The sequence below is a fragment of the Urocitellus parryii genome, chromosome 16 (assembly GCF_045843805.1).
Source record: "Urocitellus parryii isolate mUroPar1 chromosome 16, mUroPar1.hap1, whole genome shotgun sequence".
Taxonomy (NCBI): Eukaryota; Metazoa; Chordata; class Mammalia; order Rodentia; family Sciuridae; genus Urocitellus; species Urocitellus parryii.
Genome location: NC_135546.1, coordinates 15,035,887 through 15,052,882, shown reverse-complemented (window position 1 = coordinate 15,052,882; position 16,996 = coordinate 15,035,887). Strand labels below are relative to the sequence as shown.

Below are 16,996 nucleotides of genomic sequence, written 5' to 3'. Positions count from 1 at the left end.
CTGCCTTACTTTGTCTGCAGGGTACCTGTCACATCTAGTAGATTCTAGGTTTTGCATTTCAATTTTGTTAGTGCCTTCTGCCCTAACTATGATATAAGCTTCCTGAGGCAGGGATCCGTTTTGTTGACTACCATATCTTAAATACCCATAAGAATGTCTGACACCAGGGAGGCACTCAGAAAATACCTGTTAAATACATGGATATCAAATGAATAAAAATGTGCACACATACACATATAATTATATAGATATTTCACTGCAAACATAGGTTCTTTGGAAAATAAGTATGGAGTACTGGGTGGTAATGGTGCATGGTGGGCAGTTGAGAAAGACTTGCTTGAGAAGGCTGGTTGAAATGAATCCTAAAGCACAAGTGGATGTTAGCCACAGTGGGGAAGGCAGGTTCTGTGGGGGAAGGGATCAACAGTTCCAATATAGGAAAGGCATGTGCAAGGACCCTGAGGCAGAAGGAATACATGTATTTGTGGTCCCAAAAGGAGGCCATTATCTAGAATGAATTGAAAGAGGGAGAGTGTAACAGGGAATGCAGCAACAAAGAGCCTTCTGGAAGACGTTGGGGGCCCTACTATTTGGATCTTATTCCAAAGACCACAGGGAACCCTAGAGGGGATATAAGCAATAGGTGCCTGATGGATTCCCATTTCAAAAAGATCACTCTGCTGCTAGATGGGGAGTGGCCTAGAGGGGTCAAAAGTCATTTCTGGAAGACCAGTTGGGAGGCTAGTAGTCTAGCTTTCAAATGGGAGATGGTGGTGGCCTGAAGTAGGGTGGTGATAGCACATGGACAGAGTGGGGTCATGTGAGGGTCAGAGGCCACTCTCCCTGCTCATGTGCCCAATGGGGATTCTCCAGGGCAGAGGTCAGCGAACTTTTTTCTAGGAAGAGCCAAAGAGTAAATATTTGAGTTTTTGCAGGTATGCAGGGAAAGCCTGCTTGTAGGCTGGCTCTTGGCTGATATTTGGGAACATAGCTTTTGAGAGGTTCCCCGTGGCACTCCCTGCGGTGGCTGTTTTGCATGCCTGGGACACTGAATTCCACTGAGGCTGACACCTAGACCATTTGTACGAGCTGTGTGATCTGTAGGGCCCACGTTTCCTTCTGAGAGCCTGGAATTCTGCAGGTTGGAATGGGTCATGTTAGGCAGACATAACTGGACTCAATAAAATGCCCCATAAAAATTCCAGACTCTGAAAATATGACTGGGAATTATTAAAATAGACTTTTCTTTTTAAAAAAATTCTGGGCCCATTCGCTATGAATAATCACTTCTATTAGTTTTTATTTAGTTTATGCAAATTCAAGCAAACATGAATATCTACTCTGAAGTCCTTCTTCTTTTAAAAAAAATGTCAGAAACTTTAAAAGTTACTCAGTGTCAGATTATATTGTTAAATCTTGCACATGTGCAAATATGTAACAATTCGACCATTATATAAAGTTGCAAGGTACTAATAAAAAAGTTATTCAGCACCTTGCATTTTTAAGCCACCAACAGACTCATTTCTATATCTATCGTTGGAGAGCTTATTCTATTTTTCCATGGAGTTTCATTGTGTAGCATTGCTGATTCTACCAATCTGTTATTAATGGAAAAACAAGAAAAACACCTGAGCAGAGGTGTTTGGACTCCTGCAGACAGGAGTCAAAATAAAAATGTGCAGAGGGATGGATTTGGACTAAGGGCCATAGTTTGTCAGCCCCTGCACAAGTGGCCTGTCTGGCTCCACTTTGAAAAATCACAGACTGAATTCAATCTTTCATACCATCAAGCGAGAAACTCAGGCCCAGAATGGGAAAGGGAGGGAACTTGTCCAAGGTCAGGATGAGTGGCAGAACCAGGAGAACCCACTTCCCAACTCCCAGTTCAGTGTGCTCTCTGATACTCCAAATGACTGCTCCACAGAACAGCCCTGTGGGTACAAACTGGCCTGGAAGCCGGGGCCTGAAAGGAAGGGAATGATAGGAAATTGGGATGATTAGGGCAGAAGAGATGAACGGTGAATGGCTTGGCCTTACCTCTGTGCTCCTATTTGTCCGTCTCTCTCTGTATAGGATTCTAAGGTCATAGGTACCAACCAGATTTTCTGAATTATTATTATTTTTTTTACAATGCTGTGTATTGAATCCAGGAGTGCACTAGCATGGAGCTATATGCTCAGACCTTTTATTTATTTTTTGAACTTGTGATCCTCCCGCCTCAACCTCCTGAGCAGCTGGGATTGCAGGCATGCACCAGAGTACTCGAATTCTCAACCTTTTTTTTTTTCTCCATCATCAAAATCACCTCTGAAGCTTCTTATTTTTTTCAGGATTGAGGACCAAACTGAGGGCCTTGTGCATGCTGGGCAAGAGCTCTGCCATTAAGCTAAATAAATCCTCACCCATTCTGAAGCTTCTTAACAGAAATGCTCAGGGGCTGGGAATGTAGCTTAGTGATAGAGAAATTTGTCTAGCATGTACAAGATCCTGAATTTTATGTCCATACACACAAAAACAGACAGATAGATGCCCAGGTGTCAGAATCTCCAGGGTTGTGGCCTGGAATCTCCTTTTAAAAAAGCTCCCAAGGAACTGGGGTTGTGGTTCAGTAGTAGAGCACTCACCTAGCTTGTGTGAGGCCCTGGGTTCGATCCTCACCACCACATAAAATAAAATAAAATAAAGGTATTGTGTCCAACTACAAGTGAAAAATAAATTAAATAAATAAAAATTCTCCCAGGTATTCTGATAATTAATCAGATTTAGAAACTCTGGGGAATGCTCAAGACCACCCCTTCCAAAGACCAGGAAAAGGAAGTCCAGGAGCAGAAGAGACAAGAGGAAATCTGCTCTGGATCAAGGCAGAGAAAGTACAGATCTCACAAAAATACACAGACCAATGTTTTCTAAAGCTGCTTCTTCACAAGAGCCTCTGCTCTGAGAGGCTGGGTTTGGCAAAACCAACGGTCACGAGTCAATTTCCTTCTTCCTGGGAATTTTGCCTACAGCTCAGGATGCACTTGAGGTGCTTAGAGGTGCCCTGAGCTGCAAGGCAGGGCACACTGAGACAAAAATGTGCACTCTTTCCACTCCGCAGTCCCTTTTTGTTCACTGTGATGAGGTCCATGTACCAGCACTCCACGGACATTCCCACCCAAGTTCCCCTAACACAGGAAGGCCAAAAACCACAGATCTGACATTGCAAGTTTCAAGTTTGCAAGTTCTCCCAAGTTTCAATTCTCCTTGAACATTATACAGAGACTGCTTGTGATCCATCGATGTTTAAGAGAAAGATGGGTGCTTCCTCGCTCACCCGATGTCTTCTGAGTACGTTATTTTCCTTGATGAAATTGCCCGGGGAACTTTAAAGATACTGATACCTGGGAACGATCCCCAGAGTGTTTCTTTTAATTGGTCTAGGCTTTGCTCTTAGAACTGGAATGTTTAAAAGCTCCCCAGAAACTTCTGCCATGCAGTGGAGGCTGAAAGCCACTGGGCTTGGCAGGTTACATGTTCAGTCTCCATCTCTTTTGTTTAATGAACTCCCAGGCACATCACCATGCACCCACTTAGAGAAGCTTAGGCATAAACACTAGTACTTGCTACTCAGGCAAGTCAATACCTTTCCAAAGACGACTAATAAGTTAGCCAATTTCTCCAATTCTTTTTTTTTTTTTTCTGCAAGCTACCCCTGCAGGAAGTAGTTTCTTTCCCTAAGATGCACCTCTGCAGAGGTCTGTCCTCTTGGGCAGGAAAAAAAAAAGTTTGCACTTTCAACTAACTCCTAATTTACTATTTCTTCAGTTACGAATGCAAGTGCAGACAATAACTTCCAGTACCATTAGCAATGGAAAGCCTAGATATTTTCGTACCATGACACTGCCATCTCAAAATATCATGTATGCTCAGAGTTGTTTTGAAATCACAGTACAAGGCATCACTAATCCAGAATCCAAAATCTGACTTTTTTTTTTTTGGTAATGGGGATTAAACCCAGGGGGGCTTAACCACTGAGCCACATCCCTAGCCCTTTTTATATTTTATTTTGGGACAAGATCTTTCTAAGCTGCTTAGGGCCTCACTAAGTTGCTGAGGATGTCTTTGAACTTGTGATCCTCCTGCCTCAGCCACCTGAGTCTCTGGAATTTGAGTGTCCATATGTCACAAGAGAAAAATCCTATACCATGAAACACTGTTTCACGCATAAAACTGTTACAAGCACTGTATAAAATTACCTTTGAACTATGTCTACAAGGTATACATGAAACAAATGAATTTTGTGTTTAGATTTGGGTCTTCTCCCTAAGATATCTCATCATGTATATTCAAATATTGTAAAATTAGAAAAAAATCCAAATTCTAAAATATTTCTGGTCTCAAGCACTTGGAATAAGGAATCCTCAACTGGTAGTTGTCAGACCTGCTTGTGGATCTTGCTATATAAGGTACTGTTAAAAAAAGTGCCTATATATCCAATGTGACAAATTTGCCTTTTATAAATGTAACTGTATTTTGATATCTTTGATTTCCTACAAATTTAATGGACGCATTAAAATTTTGTGTCCCGAGAAGAGGTCCACAGGTTTCCAACTTGTTTAACTGGCCATTGAGCCTCTGGGGGTGCTGGGGGTTTGCAGAAAGCTTCCTCCACTGGCTGTGGGTGACACTGAGTAGACAGCCCTTACCTGTGGGTCTGAGAGCCGGGAGAGATCAGGGTACAGGTAGAACTTGATGCCTTCAGAGGCCCCTGGCAACGTCACCCCTCGGATCAGCAGGATCAGAAGCATGACGTAGGGGAATGTCGCAGTGACGTACACAACCTGCCCGGGAAAAGGAGAGCACAGACTCAAGAAGGGGTGACAGTGTCGGGGTTACTTCACTTAGCACAACATCCCCAAGTTCATTCATTTTGCTGCACATCACATCTTGTCCTTTGTGAAGGCTGACTGGTATGTCATTGTATGTACACACTATGTTTTCTTTCTTTATTCATCTGTGTATCACAGTCACAGAAAAACAAACATAGCCATCCCTCGGCAACCAAGCAGGTTGGCTGCAGCAGCCCCATGGGTATCAAAATCAGTGGATGCTCATGGCCCTTACATGAATAAAATGGCCTAGTATTTGCAGAGACCCTTGGTTCATCCTCTCGTATCCTTGAAATGATCTTTAGATGTCTTATAATACCTGATGCAATTCAATCGTGGGGGAAAAAAAAGTCATTTGATTGCATTATTTAGGGAACAACAGCAACAGAAAAGTCTACATCCTCAGGTCTTAAAAAATAGTTTCTATCTATTTGGGTAAAATCCACAGATGCAACACTAAGAGCCCATTGGACTGTGTGATTTCACTCATACAAGGTATCAAAACAGTCAGATTCATAGAATCAAAGAATGAACTTGAACTGGTGGTTGTGAGGGAGGAAAAACAGGGAATTATTTGTCAAAGGGCATAAAGTTCCTATCAAGTAAGAGGCATGTGCTCTGGAGATCTGTAGTCCAGCACTGTACCTGGAGTCAACAGTAGTGTACTGCACACTTAAAAGTTCATATTTATTTATTTATTTATTTGGGGGTACTGGGGATCGAACTCAGGGTTATTTGACCACTGAGCCACATCCCCAGCCCTATTTTGTATTTTCTTTAGAGTCAGGGTCTCACTGAGTTGCTTAGGGCCTCACCATTGCTGAGGCTGGCTTTGAACTAGGGATCCTCCTGCCTCAGACTCCCGAGCTGCTGGGATTACAGGTGTGTGCTACCGTGCCCGGCTTTAATTTTTTAAAAAATATATTTTCTAGTTATAGATGGACACAATACATTTATTTTTTATTTATGTATTTTTATGAGGTACTGAGGCTTGAACTTAGTGCCTCACACATGCTAGGCAAGTGCTCTGCCACTGAGCTACAACCCCAGCCCAGTGCACTTAAAAATTTAAGGGAGGGCTGGGAATGTAGCTCAGAGGTAGAGTGCTTGCCTAGCATGTGTGAGGCCCTGGATTCCATCTCCAGTACTGCATGCAAAGAAAAAAAATATGTTGCAGTAAATCTCATGTTAGGATTCTTACCATAATGAAATAATTTAAAAAACCGGTGACAGTGGTGGGCCCCGCAGGGACCAATGGGAAGAAGAATTTCCTAGTAAAATAAGAATGGACTCCAGATGCAGCCTGTTGCCCTGCACTGTCTCTTACCACTGTCCCTTCAAGGACTGAATCTTCTAAAAAATACCTACCGAGGCCTACAGTCGGCTTGATGGTACTGCTCGTCAAGCATTTTTTACTACAGCCCATGGAAAGAAATATATTATCACAACCCAGTGCACACTGAACTGAAAAGGAAGTTTCACAAAATCAGTTGCATGTGTGATACATGGTAATATTGTGCATCATTTCATTTTCTTATTTTCTTTCTCCCTCCTTCCTTCCTTCCTTCCTTCCTTCCTTCCTTCCTTCCTTCCTTCCTTCCTTCCTTCCTTCCTTCCTTTCGTACCAGGGATTAAACTCAGGGTGCATAACCACTAAGCCACATCCCCAGTCCTTTTTATTGTAATTTACAGACAGGGTCTCGCTGAGTTGCTCAGGGCCTTGGTAAGTTGCTGTGGCTGGCTCTGAACTTGTGATCCTCCTGCCTTAGCCTCTAGAGTCACTGGGATTACAGGTGTGTGCCACCATGCCCGGCTCTGTTTCATTTTCTTTTTTTTTTTTTTTTTTTTTTTTCTGTTTCATTTTCTAAGAGGCTGGTCACGATCCTTAAAAATCCATTTCCTAATGCACCAATGAGCCACAACCCACAGTTTTGAAAAAAAAAAAAATACTGCTCTTAATAAAAAAAATCAAGGTTTTAGATCCCAAGATAGGATAGGAGAGGGGAAGGAAGAAGAGAACAGAGTGGAGGGAGGGAGGAGAGGGGAGAAAAGAAAACTGGGGTGGAAAAGCCGCTGGCATGGGCCTGAAGTCATTTAAGCTTGCTCAGCTATAGAGGCAGGTGATTGGATCCAATGAACCTGAGAGACCCCTTCTGCTGGCAGATTCCGGGTAAGAGCTGAGGCACGTGGAAGACACACAAACCTTCCCTGCATAAATGCTGCCTAGATGGGATCAGGCAGACCTTTGCACGCTACCAGAATCTCAGTCCTGGGGGCTGCACGCAGGCACTGGACACACCTCCCACCTGAGGTCCCTGTGGGGCTTGGTGTCCTGCCAGGTCTGATATTGTCACCTCCTCTCCAATGCCTTGGTTGCATCCCCCAGGGCAGGGCCTACTGCTCCACCACTTTAGACCAGCAACTTGGCAAGAAGCCAGAGATATTTCTGAGGAATCCGAGGACAGTCCGGGCCTTCCCGGCAAATGCGCAGACACAGAGATGAAGGATCCTCCGTGATGGTGCACACTCAGTTTACCCCTGTGTTTTGAGCCTGGTTCTGGTTTCACTTCTCATTCCTGCTCAGCCCAAGGCTTCCGTGGCCAGGAGAGTTCAGTCCTTCGCTCCATTCATTCATTCATTTGCTCAGCCATCTGCCTACTCGCTCCACTCCCTCAGATACCGCAGATGCTCCTAAGGGCCCAGCATTGAGCAAAGCCCTGGGAATGTATAAATAAGGGTGACTCGGGGGATGGGATTTCTGCTCCAAGAGATTTTTCGACTGGTAGAAAAGACAGACATGCAGAAAACAGATAATGGGGTCATGGAGTCAGGGGAGGGCAAAAGAGGATGGAGAGGAAGCAGCTCGTGACAAGAGCAGTCAGGGAAGGCTCCTCCAAAGAGGAGATGCTGGCTCACAGAGGATAAGAGGAGTTCAGAACATGGAAAACGGGGATGGAAGGAAGAGGGAAGCAGGGTCCTTGCTTTATGCCAGGTACACATGAAGATCGCATTTGGTCAGGACTTCATTTCCTGACAAGGTGTAGCTGTCTTCTTTTTACACATGAGAAAGTTGGGAGAGGTCACCATTAATATGTCCAAGGTCACCCAGCAACAAATGATGACCAGATGTGGGATTCACAGCAAGCCCTGCCTGACTCCAAGATCACGTTTTCACCCATCAGGAGAGCCACGGGAACGCCATGTTATTTTCTCAATCTGGGAGACGAGACTCTTAGAGAAGCTAAGTTGTTCCATGAATATGTGACAAAGCAGAGATTTAAACCCAGACCTCAGAAAGTAGGAAATCGGGGCCAACAGGGGGTAATGATGATGGGTCCTGTGGACATAACCTGGAAGGTCGGATCATTTTATCCACCCACTCCTATAAGCAACGACAATGATGGCATTGTCCCTAGAGCCACCAACTCCTGCATCCCTGTTTCCAAGTCAACCACTGGTTCAACTGACATGTCACATACTCAACATAATTTCTTGCTGTCATATATGAGCCAGAAAAGGGGCACACAAGCCAAACACAGAAGAGCAATTGATACTTATAATAAAAAAGAAAGCAATTGATACTTATTATAATTAATATCAGCAATTGATATTAATAATAAATAAGAGGCCATCAACCAATAAATGGTTGATGGTTCCTGCCTAGTCCTATACAATCTGCACTTTCATTTAGTTTTCTAGGCACCAGCTAGGATAGATCTTCAGCATCTCATATCAATTCTTGATTTTGTTTTCCTCCAAGATGAACGCCAGTCCCCAGTCAGTGAGCTTAACTTGACAAAAAGACAGGTTGAGGCTAACAATTTGTTGCTTTCACAGAATAATTTCCAGTTGCTCTGTCGTGTGACAGATTTAATTTATCCACAATGGCCAGGAGCTGACCTCTTCCAGATTCATGATATCTCTCCAGCTTAGCCACCTTAACCTCCCATGCTCAGACAATTTAAGGAACAGAACATTACCATGTCAAACACAAGAACAACTCAAAATCTTAAGAGATTTGTCCTTCACCTGCAAGACTGCCTTAATGTGACTAACCTTGCCAGTTTTGCTCTGCCCAGTCTCCATGAGTGGACTGGGTGTCTCTCTAGGGTGTTGGTAGGTAGCGGGGGGTCACTTATGACCCTGGCTAAATGTACCCAGGCTGTACCCAGGCAATCTACATAAGTGACTCCTTGACCACTACAATGACATGGTTCATTAAGTGGCTGATGATTATTTTTGAAGCCCTTCTATTGTTTAGAGGTCTAAATGAATGCTCTTGCTTTTTCAATTACTTTTAGCAGAGCCACATTCCCTCCACTGGAATCCACAACTTCATTTTTATTCTCCTTTTACAAAACCATAAAGGAAATAAAATATTCAAATGAATTGCCCAAAGACCTGAGTGCAGACGCATTTAGCTGCCAAGAGTAAACCACTGGCTGGCACACATTACCCTAGAAAAATTCATTTGTAAGCTAAGGTTTGAGAGCCTCGAGTTAGGGTACAAAAGGTGGTTTAGGGGCACCATTATGTAATGCATACCAGAGGAGGGTGGTATGAAAGCTGTAAATGCAACGCAGAGCACAGTGGAATCTGTTGCTGGTTCCTGTTCTTCTAAAAAGCTCCTTCTAATCTGTGTTTATCCTTGGCCACACCAGACACTTGGACATTCATTTCATTTTTTTTTTCCTTGAGAACAGCTGAAGGCTGTCAAAACCCATACAGGTCCTGTCATCAGGAGATTGTTCATAAAGGACTCAAATGCTCCCATTCGCCCCTCCTGTGCTCTTGTCAGGCATCACTAATTGATCACAGCATTCTTTGCAGCCAAGCCTGGATGCAGCCACAGAGACACCTCCATCCAGTCCTCCAGGCAGACCCCGTAATCAGCGGGGATGGAATCCCTCTCTCTGCAACCTGTGATCTTGTCCATGTTTCATTTATACATTTTCAAGAGTCTCCTGAGGTTTAACAGAATGGTAATATAGTGGGAAATGAGGGTCAGGACCCTTGAGATCTGGAAGCAACTTTATTAGAGGCACCATTCCCCAGAGGAATAATTCCCCAAGTCTGAACCCCGAGCATAGCAGAGCTCTTACTTTTATACATAAGCACATTTGGGGTACATCAAGGCAAGGAAGTTGATGCAATTCTATTGGAGGGAGCATTCTATATTCCTTATATGGGTGCAAGCATGTCAACAGCCTAGGGACAACTTAGCTCACAGGTCTTAGGGACTTTTACTGCACTAAGCCTAAAGGGGGATTGTTCTCTCTCCAATGCTTTGTTTCTTGCTTCTCCTACCGTGGTTTATCTTCTGCAGATACCTGTCAGCCGTTGCAAGCCTCCAGGGTTAAATGTCAGTAAGCAGAGCTGTGTGTCAGCGTGCAAAACCACAGCCTGTCAGCTCTTAAGCTGCGAGTGTTTCTGCCTGGCTCTACCACATTAAGACCTCAGCCTTGACCTCAAGGAAAGACCTGGTGCCCGTGTGCATGCATATATGCACGAGACTCCTGAGGTCATGATAATGCACAGGCAGGTTCCTATAGGAAAAAAAGGCTACAGAAATAGTGGGAAAAGTGCTTCCAGGGTCTGCGAGATGGGATCTGTCAAAGTGAGTGGGAGCTGAGTGGCCAAGTATAAACGGGAATGGGAGAGGCTGATTCAGGCAAGGAAGACATGGAACCAGCCAAGGATGCAGAAATGGCCACAGAACATTGCCCCCTGGGACATCTAGGAGCCCCCAGGTGGTGACCCAGGGGCGCAGACTCAAGTTAGCCTCGCCTCTTTCCTCAGCTTGTCCCACATGCAGTCGGGGACCAAATCCTTCCCATCTCATCTCCAACTGTATTCTGAAATCGCATCTCATCCCTCCCCTTCACAGGGCCCTTTATCAGCTTCCTTCTTAGTCACCGTGACAGCCTGATGTTGTCCATGCTGCAGCCCAAGGTGCAAAAATACTAATCGACTATGTCTCTTCCTGGCTCCTCTGGGTCTACCCACTCCCCACCCAGCCTCACATTCAAGGTGGTGGGATCTAGTAAAAAGGTTGGGCTTTGAGTGAGATAATCCTGAAATCAAATTCAGCTTTGGGCTGGGGTTGTGGCTCAGTGGTAGAGCGCTCGCCTCGCACGTGCGAGGCCCTGGGTTCGATCCTCAGCACCACATAAAAATAAATAAATAAAATAAAGGTAAAAAAAAAACATCGGCTCTGCTCAAACTTCCCGTGTGGCTCTGGTCTGTCTCTATCCTTCTTCATGCCAGGCTTCTTTTTTGGGGGCATGAGGGATTGAACCACTGAACCATATCGCCAGCCCTTTTTATGTTTTATCTAGAGACAGGTTCTCGCTCAGTTGCTTAGGGCCTCACTAAGTTGCTGAGGCTGGCTTTGAACTTGCGATCCTCTTGCCTCTGCCTCCCGAGCCGCTGGGATTATAGACATGGCACCTGGCCCCACGCCAGGCTTCTTAAGGACTTCTTGCTTCTTCTTAGCCTCTGTCTGTCCACAGGATCTGTCTCCAGCCCTTGGCCACCCAAGGTGTTCATTTTCTGTGTTTCTATATCCCCACAATAGGACTGAGGACTCCTCAAAGTCAAATGCACAGCCCTCCCTTGAGAAGTCACCGTCCTGTCTTACATAGGTCTGGAAATAGGGGCTCAGAGTGGTCAATTTGAAATGTGTCTTACTATAGGCACCGCCCTTCTCTGAACCTGTAAACCATGCTGTCTGCCCAGATGTGGTAGAGAGGACCATCGCTACGTTCTCCCCGAGACTCACCCACATTCATCACTCAGGCCATTCCAGAATTCTCCTGGCACCAAGAAGTGTTCTCTGCCAGCAGTTTCCTTGCCTCATAAAGGTTTAAGATTTCTAAAATATAAGATTTTTGTCTTCTACTTTCCGAGCTGCACCCGCAAAACCATAAGCTGTGCTCAAACCATACTTATTAGATGGATGAAAAAGAAAAGAAAAGAAAAAAAAACAGGCTGAGAGGTGGAACTCAGGTTAGAACGTAGGTCTTTAAGAACACGGTTTTGTTCTGTCTCCACAGGAAATGCAGGATCCACATAAATCAGGATTTAGAAATCTTGGGCCCAGATTTTAAGAGGTGTGATTATCAGTGAGAATGTCATGAGGAATTTGGTTTTGAAAGACAGACCAGGAGGTCGGGTTCAGAGGGCAGGAAAGTTCAAGTGCAAGGTGCTTCCTGGCAAAGCTGGGTGCCGCTGAACGTGTCTAAGGACCTAGGATTTGTCTGGAAGAGGCAAGAGGCTGCTGCTGCAGGGCTCAGGCATTCTGCTAAATTATGCAGCCTTCAGTGATGGGCACAATAAGGTCTCTGACAAGGTACCATCAAGCCTGGCTGCTGCTGCCAGGGGTGGTTCAGACTCAGAGCAGTGGGCGTGGGGGAAGGCGGGTCTAACCTGTCAGACATCTCAGGTCTGGTGACAGGAGGCCTGGCTGCCCCCAAATACACCCCCTTGGGTTAAGAAGGGATTTTTACTATTGTTTAATTCCCCTTTAGCAGGTCAAGTCCTTCTGAATAGAAAGGTTAGTGCAATTGGTGGTAATTATACTGTATCCTGTCTTAATTGACTCTAATTGCTCATTTGCATTCCAATACTGGAATTGTGGGGAATTGTTTCTCCCCCTATTTCCAGGATACAACTATTTATTTCAGAACAGAGAGACTGTCTGATCATTGGGAATGCCAGGGAAGTCGGAGAAAGGCCGCCCCCTCCCGAAGTTTTTCAGGCTAATGGGGTCAGCTGGAAACTTGAGTGTTGTTCAAAAGGCATTTGGAAAAAGCAAAATGGCACGGGGGTGAGAACCCAGGGTCAGCAGATGCAACATGTGGGCAGCTGGGGCAGGCACGGACCCCTCTGGGATGGCATTTTACTACCAGCAAAGAGGCAGCGGCAGACTAATCCAAACTTGAATCACTCTTCTAACTACTGTCCCAAGTATGTGTGTTACCTCTAAATTACTTACTTAACATTTTCCATAAGTCCTTTTTTTGTGTGTGTGGGGGGCAGTACCAGAGATTGAACTCAGGAGCACTTGACCACTGAGCTAGAACCCCAGCTCTATTTTGTATTTTATTTAGAGCCAGGGTCTCACTTTGTTGCTTAGCACCTCACTTTTGCTGAGGCTGGTTTTGAACTTGCGATCTGCCTGCCTCAGCCTCCCAAGCCTCTGGGACTACAGGCCTTCACCCCCCCCCCCACCATACCCAGCAATCACTTAGAAATCTTATGCTAGTAAATATGCGGGATTAGAAAACTGAATTATCACTACACACAAAACTATTATGTCTGAGCACAAATAAATAAATACAGTACAAATAAAATGTGATTAAATGCTAGCCAAAGGTGTTGAGTCAGAGCCATGCTCTGTCTTTCTTCAAAGCAAAAGCCCCAAGTCCAACAGGGGTGCTAAGGTACACCAGAAGTTCAGCATCCCTTTTGCTTCAGGAGATGTGAAAAGGAGGTGGCTGTCCCACCAGGTGACTGGATGCTGTCTAATCTGCATTTGTGCATCACTAAAATCATCCCATGGATGCGAAGATTTCTTTCTGCATTTGTGAGAAAGACCAGATGGACGATTTATGAAGTACTTCCCAGCTGTCACAGTGTTTTCTAGAACAGTCCATTTGTCGACTGCAACCCTTTTCTCAAAGATCCAGTCCTCTCTTGGAGCTCTCCAGGGTCCTTAAAATGATTTGGCCTGAATCTTCTGAGACAGCTACTCAGAGCCTTAGAAGATGCTGCAGTTAACTTGAACATCTACTGGGTGCCAGAGGTGTCCCATATACTGTCTCTAACTGATCTTCATACCACTTGAATGGGTTCTGTCTCCACTTTGCACATAAAACCCAGGAAAGCTAGGAAGGAAGTCCCCTCTCTCCACCACACATGCTACGTGTGCTCTCTATAGCTACTTTCAACCCCTGTCTTCTCTCACTGTCCTTAACCTCGAGCATCTTTTCACCTGACTTTTGGCAGAAATTCATTGCCCACTAACCTAGGCAGGGCAACACCACGAAGCTCCGCCCACTTCCCTTTCTAATTAGTCCCACCTCTGTGCCTGGGGCGGTCCCATGTGGTCACCAAGCATTGCACTGAACATCCAATCCTTAAACAACCACTCTTTTGAATATTAACAGATCCCTCCCCACGATCTTCAGTTTTTTAGACACCACTACCCAAGTTCCCAGGAAAGAACACTACAGCAGTCACCAAATAGTCTGGCATAGCCACCAATAAGGTATCACTAATCTTTAGGGAAAAGATTTGAGTAAAATGTAAATCTGAAGAAGGGAGGCCACCATAGACATACCTGGCCTCCCTACAATTTTTTTCCCACTTGTAGATGTGCCATTCTAGAACATTCTAACAGAAATTGTAAACGTGGGACATTTGTAAATTGTAAATTTGGGAATTTGTTTGTTTCAATCCACCAAATTCTTAATAGGTAGAGTTGTGTTTTCATCAGGAAATAAAAGTATTTCTTCTGAGCAGGTAATAGTATTTTAATGATGCAGCAATATTTCCACAAGAAACTGAAGTCATAATTTTTGAACAAGCAACGGTTTTGCTGTGAAAGTCAGACCTTGTGTAGTGACTAAAATAATAGAACAAAACATGGCCTGCCTTAGGATACAGGTTTCAGGGCATCATCCCTGAATTTGGTTGTGGAGCCACACAGGGTGGGTACTGAGGAACAGGATCAGAGTTGGGAGGAGTTTATGGGATGGAAAAGGAAAGTTTTATCTGCCCTTGTATCAGCATGGAGACTATGAGCCCTCTGCTAATATCTATTCTCTCTTCTACAGTAACAAAACCTTCATTTCTGATTGGATCCTTGATTATCTAGAAAAGACAAAATTTTCCTGACTCCCTTGCAGCTAAATGGGCCCATGTGACCTTTTCTGGCCAATAAGATATGAATTGAAGGTACTACATAAAACTTCTAGGTCAGATCCTTAAAGGAAAAGGCTCTATCTTATCCCTACCTTCTTGACCTTCCCATGGGCTGCAATGAAGACAAGGTCTCTTAGATTTTATAAATGAAGGCAACACCCCAAGGAAGTCTGAGCAACAAAAGAGAAGATGACTAGGTCCCTGAACCTCAGCAGCTCACACCTGGACTGTTATGGGAAAGAGAAACAAATCACTGTTGACATTCTTGCTCTCTGAAGTTTCCATAATAAGAGTGAAACATGGAGCCTAAAGACCCAACCACTCATTGGCTCTGTGATCTTGGGGAGGTTCTCTCCCATTCAACTATTTCTTGTTAAATGGAGGCACTTCCCCGATGGCCCACGCTGTTTCCTTCCACTTAGACATGAAGAGAAGTTTCTGAGGATGAACTGAGGATCTTGAAGGTGGGTCACTGAGAGTGTCCACCTTCTCCATCTGGAACCGAGCAGAAACATCATCAAATAGAATCAAGAAGCCTCTCGAGAGGTCTACTCTGTAAAATTAAAGGAGCAGTTGGAACAGACCTGCCAAAGATACCGCCAATTCTTGGAAGCCACTGTGTTAGCCTTCTCTGGATGGTTTTAGAAACAGGTGGAGGAGCTATACTTGGTATGAACCCCATCACCAACCACAAGGTATGGGCATGGGTTGAAAGATCAGTGAGACCTGACTGAGCTTCCCTCTTCCCCACGGGGGTGAGGTGAAGATAATGCCTATTTCACATGATGACGTGAGGTAGATTAGAGATCAACATGCAAAGCATGACATGGACAAGTTGCTTAATAATGAGAAAGTTGGGGATGGCCTTTGCTGGCCAGCATTGGGCACAAAGCAAGGCCTCTCCAACCCAGTGAGTGCGTGGCCTTGGCTGGCAGAGAACAGCTTATCTGGGGGTTCAAGAATGCAGACAGAGCGGGGGGTAGGAAGTAGTTCTTGGGAATCCTTATAGGTTCTTCTGACAGATGGGGCGGGGGTGACTGGCAATGTGGTAAAAGTGGAAGGCTGGAGTTAAGAGGTGGTCACTCAATGGCTGGGAAAATCTGGGTGGACAGAATCAAGGGAGAAGAAAAAAAAATCACAGGGCAGCAGGAAGCACACTCAGCCCTGAGGAGGAGTTGCAGCAGCCACTCTCAAAGGAAGGTCAGAGGGCATCAAGAGTCAGCCAGAGTGGCCATTAGAGATGAGAATCCTCGCTGGAGTCCAACTCCAGCCATCAGCTGGGGCAGTTCAGGAGCCAGGGTACGATGGTACTTACATGGAATGGAAGGAATCATCCCAGGATGAAACCTGGTTACGACCAAATTCCAATTTAAAAGGAGGGGAAAAAAAAAGACATTCAGAAGTTGAGTTTAAGAGAAGAATGGACCCCAGGTGTGTTCATGACAGACAAATAATAGACGGGGACAAAACATGCCCTATAAAAGGGGAAGCCAGACTCTCAGAAGCTAAGGACAATGAAAATGTTGAAAATGTTTGATCATTTCTTTTTTTTTTTTTTTTGGTGTGTGTGTGTGGTGCTGGGCATGGAACCCAGGGCCTTGCTAGGCAAGCACTCGACTTCCGAGCTATATCCCCAGAGAACTTGGAAAAAAGTTGATGACACACCAGGAACCTGACAAGGTAAGAGACTGAGGAGCTCTCTGTTGCTGGGAACTCAGGCACAGTTTATCCAGGTAACATGGCTGAGACTTTTCAGATACTGATGTTAAAATGCCTTTCCAAGCTCTTTTTAAAAAAATATTTTTTAGTTGTAGTTGGACATAATACCTTTATTTAATTTATTTATTTTTATATGGTGCTGAGGATCAAACTCAGGCCCTCTCACATGCTAGGCAAGTGCTCTACCACTGAGCCACGAACCCAGTTGCCCATTCCCAGCTCTTGATAGTTCATAAGGGAAGAAATCAGACCATCAGGGAATCTTCAGTGCCAGGGGCCTTAGGAGCAAGGAATCAAATCACTTAGGCGCTCTGAGAATGGGGTTATTCTCAGTTTTCCATGATGATTGAGACCGTAAAGATCACCTATACCCAGGGCTCATTACAACTCTGAGATTGCATGACTCCATTATTTAACAACCAAGGAGTGTCAGGTTGGAAACAGAGGACTCAGGAAGGAAAAGTACCCAGTTCAGGAGATAC

The 16,996-nt window shown here is 44.7% G+C and overlaps 1 protein-coding gene and 1 non-coding gene across 2 annotated transcripts in view; one reads left to right on the top strand and one right to left on the bottom strand.

Annotated features, from left to right (window-relative positions):
* The window catches only part of Slc6a11 (solute carrier family 6 member 11), a 128,457-nt gene that overhangs the window by 58,898 nt on the left and 52,563 nt on the right, over positions 1-16,996 (bottom strand). Inside the window, exon 6 of the mRNA XM_026383034.2 lies at positions 4,686-4,820. Within this exon, the coding sequence (XP_026238819.2) occupies positions 4,686-4,820 (135 nt within the window). The remainder of the gene's footprint in view (positions 1-4,685; positions 4,821-16,996) is intronic.
* Positions 10,967-11,039, top strand: Trnaa-cgc (transfer RNA alanine (anticodon CGC)). The gene has a single exon. It is a non-coding gene; the product is annotated as a tRNA-Ala (tRNA).